Below are 14355 nucleotides of genomic sequence, written 5' to 3' on the forward strand. Positions count from 1 at the left end.
GGTATAAATAAAACACATTCTTTAATTTACTTAAAACGTATTTTATAAACAAACAAAATATTGATAAAATAACAATGCTAAGCTATTTGTGAATATTTTACCGTTAATCGCCTTAACTATCTATTAAAAATGATCAAGAAACATTTTCTTATATCTAAACAAATAAAAAAGAACAATTTTTTAACAAGTACAATAATGTTATCAAAAATAGAAAGGTAGTGAGATCGGGTTCCAGATCTCCTTAACAATTTAATACAAGATTATAAATACCTACGTATATCACAAAATCAATGAACTGTTTCACTCATTGGTATTAACAATAAACGCCTTTAATCACTACACATTTCTGCACTAAAAGATTCATCTTCAGGTAGAGGTTGGATCGATGCAAAATCAAATTTTAATACCCCGCCGGCCATTTTACTACCATAATGTCCTTTCCAAAACTGATCGTCTCTCCCTCCATGGACAAATCCTATGCTGTCTATTTTATAAGGTGAATAGTTGTTGTAAACTAATTCGACCTAAAACATAATATTTGATAAATGCCAAATAGTAAACCCGATAGTTATTATGGAGTTATTGCCCCAAATTTAATAAACACTCCCAATGCAAATAATCTGCAATGTTAATGCAGATTGCAGAACCATTAAAAATATTATACTTTATCATAATATTCTTCATATAAAACATTTTGGTCTTAAAACTTAAAAATGAATTTCTTTTTGAGATATTTTACACTTTACACCATAAAATTTCTTCAGCAATTACTGCTTTCTGACCAGGTGGAAATGAATCACATTTCAATATAAAATTTTCTTTATTCTAATTGACAGAGATTCAGTGTTCTGTTAAGCTGATAAAACTTAAATGGCTATTTAGCAGGTTGAAATATCAGATGTCAGGTAGCGTCAAAAATTACTTTCGTCAAAAGTTATCTTCTTTTAATCAAAATATACTTTAACACAGGCTTCTCGTAAAAACTGAAGGTAAATTGTAAATGTCAAATGACCCTCAAACACAAAAACCGGTGTGGGAAATTTTGTTCTATTGTTGTATGGATATATTCAAGCTGCAAAGAATGGAAATTCCTTAAATTATTGACGCCATTTCGGGTGAATGTAGTGTCATCCGTGAATAAATTGGTGTAAATCAAATTACGACGCCATTTGTAGAACTGCAGACCTTGGACTGGTTGCAGATAAATCGAAGGGGGGAACAAAAGCAAGCATATTATCTGACTCTTATCTGCAACCCCTTGGACAGGGTGCTTTATCATCTTAAAGCTCTTGAAACATGATTTCAAATGATACCATAGAAAACAATCAATAAAAATACCTTTTTCAATTTTTTTTATTATTAATGTTGGAAATTCTTTTGAAGACAATAATAAAGGCTACTTTCAAATTCTTCACATACATTTACAAATGTTTCTCTGGATATAACACAGCTTTCCTGAACTATTTTATGCTAGAGTTGCTCTACATAGTGACTCGGGTTGCGTTTTAAAAACCACATATTTCAGACCCCGCAAAAAGAAGTCAAGAAGTGTTATGTCCGGAAAACTAGATGGCCATGCAATCAGACGGTAGAACTTTTTCTTCCAATGCACTGCATAGGATAATGATCATCCAATCATTGCCTAATGGGAAATACGTAATGAGGTGCTGTTGGATTTGTAGTAATCGTTCTTGTAAAGATAAATTTCCATGTATGTCCCTTTGATTTTCTAAATACTCAATAATCAAATATTTATTTCCATAGATGTTAGGTTCCACCCTATTTGATTAGGGATTACGTCGGGTGTTCGACTTGTAGATAGAAAAAGAAAGTCGTGTAATTGGTTACGAGAAATTAATTTATTCTCCTAAACTTAACTTAACTGGTTTATCGCGGCAATGTCTGATTTTACACTACTTTATATACAACTATTTATATTTTATGGATTTTTATAAAAGAGCGCGGAGCCCGGTACATGTCTAATATGCAACCACCTGGTCTAACATATCGCAAAGACTACGAAATTCAGACTCGTTACAACCATTATTTTTTGCATGCCCTACTTTTTATTACAGGCGGCTCGAACTTATCGCGGGAACAGTTCCTTTGACGGCGCGTATTTTTCAGCGCTTTCCGGGTACGAAGCCATAAATCACGAGCACTTCTGCCGAATTAGGGGAATGTCGAGTGATACAAAATGGTATGAGGTATTTAAAACTGTGGGTATTGCGAGCTAACTATCGAAATATAAAAGTCTCCTAACAATAGACTTATACAAATAACTATTGGATAATGTCAAAAAATAAAATTATAAGACCTAAACATGCAACTTTTAAAAGGCCTTAAGAAAAAACAATAAAAAATCTACAGTTAACTAAAGACTAAGAATATAAGAAAACTACAGCTTTTAACAAACAAAGACGCATTATGAGAGTAAGGATGAGACGCTGCAATTTAAATATTCTGTCCCGTATAAAAGGAATTTTTAATTAAAATTCTTTTCACTGAAGCTTTGAAATTATTAACCTTTTTTTAAATTATTAAATTTTTTTTATTTCAATGGGAAGAGTATTGTATAATTTAATTGGTAAAACTACTGGACTGTTTGCCACTTTGGTTAATTTGTTTGGGTAAATCCAAATTTAAGTTAACCCTGAGTTCATAGTGGGTACCTCTAGACATATCATAGACACAAGAATAATCAGACAGGTTACGCTTTATATGCATGACCGAGTTGAAAATAAGTAGGCAAGGAAATGGCATAATTTTTAAGTCTGGAAAGAGTGTTTTACAAGAAAATATATAAGGCTTAAATAAAATAGTTCCAAATTATTTTTTTCTGGGCCGTAAGAACCTCACCACTTTTAGAACAGTTACCCCAACACATTATGTCATATGACAAACATGACTAGACATAACCATAGTAATAAAGAAGTATCAGGCCAATATCGATTTTACTACGTAACTGCCAGATCACATAGGAATAAATTGAAGTTTTTTGAAAACTATATCTACATGAGAAGACCAATTAAGATGTTCATCGATTAATATTCCAAAGTATTTGACAACCTTATTTTGTTCTATGGTTTTGTTATGCATTTTAACAAGCAAGCTTTTATTCAAATCGGTAAGACTAAAAAATATCATATCACTAGGCTGTTTCTGCTACTGATAATTATTATTCGGTCAACTACCCCGGTTCAACCTCTAAATAGTTCTTCTAAGTCACCACTCGACGTTAATATAAGAACATTATCTGCAAACGTATGCATAACATCTGCTATATGGTTGCCAGGAAATTCGTCCAAGATGCTATCAAAAAATATAACAAATAACAGTGGCCTCAAAATGCTACCCTGTGGGACACCACTAACAACTGGTAGCGACTCAGACATAACTGAAACATTTCCATTCTTTAATATCGTTTTTTGACATCTACCGGTCAGGTAGGATTTAATCCATTTATGGGCAAGACCACGCATACCAGTCATTAAATCTATACAACATTAGGTTAATATTTATTATATTAAGGAGAATCCTGTCCATATTCTGGAAGTTCTTTATGGCACAAGAAGGGGTCAAAAAAAGTCTTAATTATCCAGAAAATTCCTATTTATTGGCTACCAGTTTCGTGACTTCCACATGTCAAATCGATACAAATTATGTTAGGTACTCACAATTATAAAACGAGATTTGTCAACATCATAAAATTAAAACACATAGAAACACAATGGACATTTATATTAGTGTACGTGGACAAGACAAATGTAATAAAAACTTTTTTAAAAATGACGTCCACATTAATATAAACAAATAAAAAACCCAAGATCAACACTGTACTATACGTGTATGTAGGTGTATATAATTTTCAATGTTAAAATTGTAAAAAAAAAACGGACGCCACATTAATTTATTCAAACAAACAATATCATTAACGACATCTATCTATTTACAAACTAATCATCAATTCGTGTATATAGGTTACTTACAGTACTATATATCTCATAGATATAAAGCTGTAGATCGTTTATAAATAATTATTAGTCAAATAAAGTTTTAATTAGGTTATTTTCTCCCATGTGAACTTGTATATTTAAGGAATTGTGATGGTCTTTCCTAAGTGATCTTTGAATTTCTAAGTACTCTAAGTTGTTCAAAAGGCGATTATCCTGTAAACGATGAATTATTTTAAAATTACTATTAAAATCTGTACAATGTCCAGTTTCAATTATATGTTTAGCAAAAAGAGATTCCGAATTGTGTTGTCTGATACATCTATTATGCTCTGCAAATCTACTCTTAAAATTTCGTTTTGTTCTTCCGATGTAATAATGTCCACGCTCACAGGAAAGTTTATATACACCCTTGCACGCTAAAATATCATCTTTATCTTTATTATTTAAAAAGAGATTACCTAATGTCTTCTGAGATTTAAAAGCAACTTTGATATTGTGTGAAGTTAAAAGTTTTTGTATTTTATAGGAAACAGGGCCATTAAATGTAAGAGTAACGAATTTTATAGGGTTTTGATCCCGGTCATCATTCTGAAACGTGTTTAAATATACATTATGAGTTGAGTTACGTAATAGTTTTTTATTTTTAAGTTTATCGATAATTGTTGAGGAAAACCCATGTTTTGTGGCAATTTGCTTAATAATATTAAAAATAACCTAATTAAAACTTTATTTGACTAATAATTATTTATAAACGATCTACAGCCGTAGAGCTATCTATCGCGCGTCTAGGCAATTTATATCTATGAGATATATAGTACTGTAAGTAACCTACATACACGAATTGATGATTAGTTTGTAAATAGATAGATGTCGTTAATGATATTGTTTGTTTGAATAAATTAATGTGGCGTCCGTTTTTTTTTACGATTTTAACATTGAAAATTATATACACCTACATACACGTATAGTACAGTGTTGATCTTGGGTTTTTTATTTGTTTATATTAATGTGGACGTAATTTTTAAAAAAGTTTTTATTATATTTGTGTTGTCCACGTACACTAATATAAATGTCCATTGTGTTTCTATGTGTTTTAATTTTATGATGTTGACAAATCTCGTTTTATAATTGTAAGTATCTAACATAATTTGTATCGCCAGAAAAACGTTGTATTTTCTATTATATTTTAAAGTTGTAATGTCTTCTTTTTACTTTAGTCCTTGGCCTGATGATGTGACATGTGGTAGTCACGAAATTGGTAGCCAATAAATAGGAATTTTCTGGATAATTAAGACTTTTTTTGACCCCTTCTTGTGCCATAATATTTATTACATCAAACGCCCTTTTTAAATAAGAAAATAGGCTTACACATTTGTTGTTTAATTCCAAATTAGACAAAACATATGAATATAGGGACAAAATTGCATCTTGTGTAGAGCGACCCGTCCTGAAACCATACTGGTATTTACTAAAAAAATTTTCTTTGAGTAGAAAAGACTTCAAACGTATAGAGAAACACTTTTCAAAAACTTTCGAAAACACCGATAAGAGTGAAATTCCTCGATAATTGAATATCAGATGCTTATCACCTCCTTTATGGATAGGGACAAGAGAGTTCTTCAGAGCCGATGGAAATGACCCCTCCTGAAATGACAGATTAACAAGATATGGAATCGGTGTCACCAAAAATCCAAGAACGTGTTTAATCAGAGAGCAGGGAATTTCATCATCACCAGTCGAGTGTTTGTTAGTGACAGATAAAATAATTTCACGTATTTCACTTTCATCATACGAACATAAAAATAATGAATTTAAAATTATTTAATGATTTAATGTTTTTGGCGACTTATTTGTTAAGGCTAAATTCCTATTATTTACAATTTTGTTTACAGACTCAATTAAAAAAAGGTTAAAAAGTTCAGTGGCTTCCTGCATATCGCTAAAATTAGAACCGTTTTCGTTAATAAAACATTCCGGTTGTTTGAAATATTCCGAATTGTTCGTATTATTCTTAATCACTTGCCATGCCGTCTTCGAGATATTATTAGACTTAGCAAAAAGTTTAATATAATAGGTACATTTGGCTATTTTGGTTTTAAAAAAATGTTTTTTTAATATATTATATTTCTTTAAAATATTTTCATTATGTGTGTTATATTTATAGCTCTTAAACAAATCTCTTAACAATTGACCTTCATTAATCAAATCTTCTGTCATCCACGGCCTGCGGGTGGTTCGACTTTTAGGATAGCACGTTTCCAAAAGAAAGGAACCATATACAGCAAACCGAAAAGTGTTAAAAAAACTGTCAAACTCAGAATCTAAGGAGAATCCATTACAAAAAATTGAATTCCAATTTATATTTGACACCATGGAATAAAACTTTTTAATATTATATTCCCGTGTAAAGAACCTTTTTTCATATCAGATGATATATTAATAGGTATAAGGGCACTGAAATAAGCTGCATGAAGAGATCGGGAAGATCACAGTGTACAGCGCGAGCGCAAATGTAATCGTTATTAACAGATGTAAATATATTGTCAATTGATTCTCTATAATTCTTGTATGGTCAATAATAGTTTTATGCAACCCAAAACTCGAGAAAACATTTAAAATTTATCCCGCACTATTAGTGAATCGAAAAACCTCTGTAGTATTTTAGTATACATGTCGCTATTCAAATTTCCTGGTATAAATATTGCGCCGATAACACCATCTCCCAATATAATTTTCTGAGGGTATTATTATTTCAGTAACGAGTTTTGCTTATTAACATTAAATAAAAGGTGCACTCATCACAGAAGCAAATATTTTACTAGTCAAGATTCTGCCATAATTCTATGTGTTATTATTTCACAAAACTGGATTCTTTTGTTCGCTTTCTGTAGTCGTCACCAAGTTCTTGCAGTATTTTCAATTTATAGGGATAAAACTTATGAAATTTAAGTACCTTTCCTATTCACGAGATAATCCAGTTGCTACAGCTGCTTGACGAGTTGATAAAGACGAACTGATTGTAAATTGACCCAGAATTTCAATTTGGGCTGTTAAGTCACTATTAAAGTAATTTCTGTGAAAATAAAATGCGAATATTTATAAATAACGCTTTTTTTTGGTAAAAAAAAAACAGCATATAAGCCATTACAAAATACCTGACATGTTTAAACCTCTTAAGAGACATGCCAGTATATTAGTAGCTATAATTTTGAACATTTAATTAAATAATAATCCCGTTCCTATTTAAGATTTTAGTGTTATCTTACCCTGTCCAAGGGGTTGCAGAGTGATATAATATGCTGCTTTGTGCTCCCCCTTTGTTTTATAGAAACTGTTTTCAGCGTTTTTTATTCAGTCTTTCGTTCCTGATATATGGCCATTTTAAGTTTTTAAAATCTCACCCTGTATAAGATAGACAATATTTCTCACAATTGTAAACAAGGGACATATTTGTTTTTTTTTTATAAAAGACACAATAAAATTATTCATAATACCTTTTCCCACTCCTTTCCCTGAAAACTTTCAACAGTTCTATTAATGTCTAAGTAAAATGGCGAATTGCTAAGCTTGTGGTTGTTCCTTTCTCGCCAATGGTGAAATCTTCGTTGTTCTCCAGATTTCCATTTGTGGTTCACTGAATTGACCACCACTCCTAATTTATAAATGCATGAACAGTCAAACCTTCCAGCAAACCATTCACTTAGGTAAATTGATGGTTTATACCTATTAATTATATGTTTCAAGAGCCTTTTGTTTGATAAATCAATTTTCTGTAAATTAAAAGAAACATTGATATTTATCTGGAAATATAAAATCTTAAAATGACAAATGTATACCTGATATTTACAGCAATCATAAAATGATGTGGCAAAACAACTGGTATGCCCGTGGAATTCAGGGACGCCTTGGGGCAAAGGATCACTACCTACGGGCTCATTTTCGATAATAAATCCATCACCTCCATTACTTACAATGGTCCAGTGGTTAAATTGCTCTTCGCCGTTTCCATTTTTTATTAAATTTGTGTAATTTTCTGTTGTTAGGTAGTTGTAAAACACATACCAAGGAAGATTTTTGGCTCTTGTACTGTGCTCTTTTAGGTTATAGATCTCATGCCATAGAATATTCGACCTACAAAAATTAAAATCATACATAACTAATGAATATATTTAGAATCCTGGACTTACCTAGTAATATTAAACCAGGTTTTGCAAACCAGAGAACATTTTAAGATATCCTTAGGATCTAAATAAGTAAATATTTTCAGTAATATTTCTTCAGGTATGTACTTGTTTAGAATAACAAAGCCGTTGGATGGATCAGCTTCAACTATAAACGGTTTTAGAAATGTCATATTTACTTCTTGGTAATTCATGCTAGGGAATAAGGTGCTTAACAACCAACTCATAAAACTGTTTGACAGCTAGGCCGACTATAAATTAAATAAATAAATAAAAGCACATTAAAAAATATTTATAAAATTTACATAATTATTTTCAATATGAAATGATTATATAACATTGGATATTGAAAATTTGAAGAATACGATTTCAGTAATACTAGGAGATAAGTCAATTTAAAGTATGATACACTTGCACTAATATAAGTTTAATAGAGTGCTGTCTAAAAATTGCATAGAAAAAACAGCAAGGGATTGGAAGCTCCAATATTTGGTGTTCTGCAGCTGATTTTACCCCAGAAGAGACAACAGTTTTAAGGTATTGTCATATTTCGTATTTAAGAGATTTATCTAAGAACCATAACTTTACACTGTATTTAAAAAAAAAAACATACTTTCAATGATTAAAACCAGGATCCAAAATAGAGATCTAGACCAAAACTTTGAATGTTATCAATCCATTTGCATATAAATTTTATTTATTTGAAAGGAAATGATGAATGAGATGATTCATGGACACTATACAAAATATTTTTCTCTTGAAAGATGGCCCCATAAGATAGACATTTTATGAATGAAGCAGCTCACAACATTGCATCTCACACCCTTTCTTCCTTTTTAGCAAAGTCTGTATAGGCTGTTGAATTTACTAGTAAATAAATAACAACAATCTGTCAAGGACAATAGCAATTAACATTTCACCAATGCTTCATATATAAACGAATAAAATATTTAAAACATCTTAGGAATATCACAGGAAAATTTGTACCATCAAAAAAAAAATTCTTGGAATAACGAGTTTATAAAATATTTTGTTATAATTTTCAAATCCATCAGAATCATTGGTTTGTCCCAAATGCTTTCATGCATCTTGTTCAAATTATTATTTTAATTCCCACAGACCCCCTAAGGTCTTCCATAATCTAAAAAGTTTAAAAATCACCAAACAATTTTGTTTATAGAAATTAAAATTTTGTATGCAGATACTCTGCTAATGTTTAAGTATAGTTCATAAAAAAACAAGATTTGTGAAACTGTACAGTGAAATATATTGTTTAGAAGTTAATATATTGAGAAAGATAAGTAAATATATTGTTAAAAAGATGATTTCAGACTACCTTTATTCAAAAAGAAAATACAAATTTGATATGAAAATATCACTTACTTTTATTATTCGCTATACTTTTAATTAAAACAATAAATGCATTAACTTTTGTCCACTGTAAAATTCTAGTTAAATTCTTACTAAATTCAATATTCAAATTTAAGGTACACAGTGTGTCCAAGATGAATAGGGATATTTATCATGGGGCACTATTTATGAAATATGTATTATATACAGTGGTGTGCAATAAAATAGCAGTGAATTAAAAAAAAAATTATAATTATATGCTAGTGAAAGAAAAGTGTCGAATAACATCAGTACTTTCTAACTTGACCTTTGTTCTTGAAGAACTATCATGAAGAACTAGAGTCAAATAAAACAATTTTTGATTCGTCGCTCCATAACATGTTACTTTGTTCTATCCCATAAAACATGTTCCTGAATAAAGTTTTCCTTCTTACTAGCCTCTGATTCTAAAATCTTTCCAAATCCCATAAAAACTACGGAAAATAGTGGAAAAACGTGTTTATCGATCACAAATACATAATGCTGATCATCTGCTTGACGAAGTCTTTTTAGTTCAGTTCAGTTTATTTATGTCAGGATACAAAGTATTCACATAAGTCAGATTGGATAAAATATAAAATATGTAGTTAAACTTAATTCTATACTTGATATAATTATACAAATATTAAAATGTAAAACATTACATATAAAATACTTGAAATACTACATTAAAACAAATATTTTACTTAATAGTTGAGATCTATCTAGAAATTCTATCATTTTAAATAAAAAATATGAAATTACAAAACACAGGAAAGAAGAACAGAACGTCATTAAGAGCTGGCAGACCATCACAATCACTCTTCCTGGGAATAATATGTTCCAAGCAATAGAAGTTCTTTGACTTTTATTTTAAATTTAGATATGGGCAGTTGTCGAACTATTAGGGGTAATTTGTTAAAGAAAGGTATACCTAGACATGATGGGCCATCTCTACAGTCTACAATAAATTGGGTCTATGTTCTCTCTAAAGCGTGTGTGGATATTATGAATACCTTCATGAGTTTGAAATTTATGCACATTGCATTTCACATCAACAAGATTAGTATAAATTCTTAAGTCCACTTATTTTTATTACTTGCTTTATTTTTAAGTCCGCAAAGACCTGTCTGCAGTCTGCTCTGTATCGTAGACCTGCCACAATAAGAACAGCCCTTCTCTGCAGTCTGAAAATGTCCTCTGCTCCCCTACTATGGATGGCCCCAAGCAAGAATGCCAATGGAGATGTGTGAATGACACAAAAATGATATGCCTGTTTTAAAATCAAAGTAGAGATATATGATAAAAGTCCACAAAGTAAGAATGTGTTGCCTGAGATCTTTGCTACTAAGGAGGTGGTATGAGCATCCCACAGTAGACCAGGATCCAGCAGAACACCCAGGAATTTAGCACTGGCGGCATTTTCGAATACTTCAGGAATATTTCTGGTTGAAAAAAGCGAAGACTGGGTTTTGGCTGTATTAAGGAACAATCTATTTGATGAAACCACTGCTCTGTCTCCATAACTGAGGCCCACATCACCAAATCTTTATTGCTGTATGAGATTGTTGTGCCATCAGCAAAGAGAGTGAAATGCGCAGTTTGACATGATAGTGGTAGATCATTGATATATATCAAAAATAGTAAAGGATTCAACACAGAGCCCTGGGGAACTCCTATGCTTAAACACCCGGCTCCCTTACCCTTTGGCAGAGTTCTGACGTAGTTTTTTATCAAGGCTATATTAGAGACACTGAAATTATATTTACCAAATTTAGCTATGAGAATCTTATGGGACACACAAACAAAGGCTTTACTCAAATCGCAAAAGTTGGATGATACATAGTTACACTTCTCAAAAGCATCCTGGACCTGAACAACCAGATTCAAAATATCCTGGACAGTATTTATTCCCTTTCTAAAGCCAAACTGAGATTCCGTAAAAAGCCCATTAGACTCAAAAAAGTCTGAAATTCTTAGAGCCTGACATTTTTCAAATATTTTAGAAAATATAGGTATACAGAGAGATGGGTCTATAATTAGATACTAGATGTGGCTCACCTTTTTTAAAAACCGTAATGACAAACACAGTTTTTAAGACCTTAGGAAAAACCCCTTCTGCCATACACAGGTTTATAAGAAGAAGACGACTTATTATTAGATTTTTAATGCCTTTGATCAAGCTTACAGTGAGATCAAGTGGGTGCTTATTTTTTTTATGCCAAAGAAAGTTGATATTATCTATAACCTCATTAAAAAATACTGGTTGGAGCTTATAGTTCTGGTCAGCATGAGGTAGTACATAGTTGAGTGGGTCATTGCAGGGTACAGGAGGATGGCTATGTAGCTCGGAAGCAATATTTAAAAAATAATTATTAAATTCATAATGTGTTATGTTGGAAGTGATCTCCGGGTTTGCTCTGCCCCTATATTTATTAATAATATTCCGCATTGTTTTTATAAGAGTGAGAAGTTTGTTGGTCATGGTTAACTTTCTTTGCTGTTTGGTATTCATTTTTAATATTTTTTATGTAATGTTGTAAGTAATAGGGTGCATCAAGCTGTTTATTAAGACGCAAAGAACTAAATATTATCTCACATTGCTCTCAAGTCTCAAGTCAACATTAAACCAAAGCATCACACTCGCCTTACCTTTTCTTTTAGAGTAGGTCTTTTCTGGAAAACAATCCAGAAATGCAGTAGAAATAAGGTGAACAAAATGGGAAACTTATTGTTTACATTTATGTAGATGTCATTAACAAAGTCCCAAGAAATGTCCTCTATTATAGAGTAGAACAAGTGTTAAGTACTCAGTAATAAATGTGTGTAAGTACTCAGTAATAGGTCTAACAGTAATTTTTTGAGGTCTTGAAAACTGCTTCCCTCCCACCAAGGTGCATTCCAGACTCTGTTTAGCGTGGAATTCTATAGATGAAGAAGTAATAAACAAGCTGGTAGCTTCAATGCCAAAAAAGATGCAATGAAGTAATTAGAAACAATGGGTACTGGATAAAATATTGATTTTTGTAGTTCTGTATACAGTTTAATTTGGAAAAAAAAAACTGTATACAGAAGTTGCTGCAAATTTGTTGTGATGAAAAAGCTTTATTTTAGTTATTTTTTTAATAGTAATAATAATAATGTATTTTTATTTAAATCCAAAAAAAACAAATACATACATACATACATAGTTAATCATACTTAGAAAATAATGGCGCAGTATAGTCCTAGGGCTACTCCTACTCAACCATTAAAAATAGATAGCATAGAAGAATAAAGATACAAAAAGGGGTATATTACCAGAATTAAATGCTCAAGTTCCTTGCACAGGTTAAGGGAAAGGGGGCAAATAATATAAATAGGATTGTATTAGAAATGAAATGTAAATATTATATTTTCCCTGTGTTTCAATTAAACTTTATTTACCAATTAATTTAACACATATAAACCATAACATGCTATTTAAACTTAATGATTGAAAAGTTGCTCTTATTTCGTCTAATACTGTATATATTAATAATTTCCTATGAGATGGCTTAGGAAAATTTCTTCGGTTAATTTAAAGTACTGACATTTTAACATAAGACTTTAGGTTTGTTCCAAAGAACCTTTCACACAACTCAGTTTTACTTTCCTTAAGGCCTTAAAAAGTTTTACTAAAAATCCACATGCATCTGTTGTTTGCAGTAAAATAATAGAAATTTTTTGTAGTTTGGCTAGACAATATGATAAGCTCAACATACAATGAGATTTTTTACTCATGGTTATACATATGGTCACATTCAGATAGATTTTTTAATAATTCTTAACCACTTTAAGGATCTTAAAAATTAAAATAAACATTAATTTAGTAACCACATTATAATATTTGTGAATTGCAAATTAAGTCGAGTGTGAAAAAAATTTAGAAGAGAATTTCCTATAGCTAGAATGTACATAAATTAGAGACAGGGACACAGACCATAACTGTCTTTCTGAAAACAAACTGGGAGATATGAAGCAACACAGGAGAGAAGTAATAGTGTGGTATGTTGTTGATATAAACCTGATTCTTGTCATTAAAATCTAAAGCATTTACAAAACCTTTCGTATTAATGTTACAAAAGAATGTTACACCAAGAATTTGTAATAATATATTTACACTGCAGCATGCAATCAAATCCAAGCTAATTACAATCTTTTATTTCTCAAGGACAACATATTGCACAATCCAAAATTAAAGCTAAATTGTCCCTAAAATATCTAGTACAATTAATCTCGAATTGGCATCTAAAAATAATTCGCTTATACATTGTGAATAATTCATTAAAAAAACCTGATGACAAATAGGATGACACCCAATAATATATGGTATTAAAGAAATAAATAAAAAAAAACACTTAAAGCCCATAGAGAGTATTTTAGTTTTTCCATTAAGTTTAGGATTTTTTTTATAGTTTAGTTACAGATAATAAAGCCTGAATATGAATTTACCTTTATAAAATATCAAACTGTACTATTATTCACTGGCAAAGTTATTTTTTTATAATTCACATATCTTTCACTTTTTGGAAAAGTATTTTTTGTTTGGTTTACGTCTTGAAGTTTACTTAACCTGTATTTTTATAGGGACTGGCTAAAACTGGATCCGTATATTTAGCACGAAACTTCCTTTTAAGGACGTTCATGCCACATAATTAGATACGTGTAAGTAGTAGATAAATATTTATGTTATATTTAAATATACTAGGTATATGAAATATAATATATATACAGGTGCATTTTAACCCCTTTGTTTTCATTTTAACCTGAACATATAGCAAAATAAAAATAATAACAACGACTCATATCAATAAAATCTTTTCGAAAAT

General features: G+C 30.7%; 1 protein-coding gene across 1 annotated transcript; it reads right to left on the bottom strand.

Moving 5' to 3' along the window:
- Positions 1-17: 17 nt before the first annotated feature.
- On the bottom strand, positions 18-14135 carry LOC126742935 (F-box only protein 6-like). Its single transcript, XM_050449817.1, has 5 exons — positions 13979-14135; positions 8144-8388; positions 7793-8087; positions 7451-7726; positions 18-524 (listed from the first exon to the last, which is right to left on the bottom strand). The coding sequence occupies exons 2-5, from the start codon at positions 8362-8364 to the stop codon at positions 330-332; spliced, it is 987 nt and encodes a 328-aa protein (XP_050305774.1). The 5' UTR covers positions 8365-8388; positions 13979-14135; the 3' UTR covers positions 18-329.
- Between the last annotated feature and the right edge of the window lie 220 nt (positions 14136-14355).

This window comes from Anthonomus grandis, chromosome 12, assembly GCF_022605725.1.
Source record: "Anthonomus grandis grandis chromosome 12, icAntGran1.3, whole genome shotgun sequence".
NCBI lineage: Eukaryota > Metazoa > Arthropoda > Insecta > Coleoptera > Curculionidae > Anthonomus > Anthonomus grandis.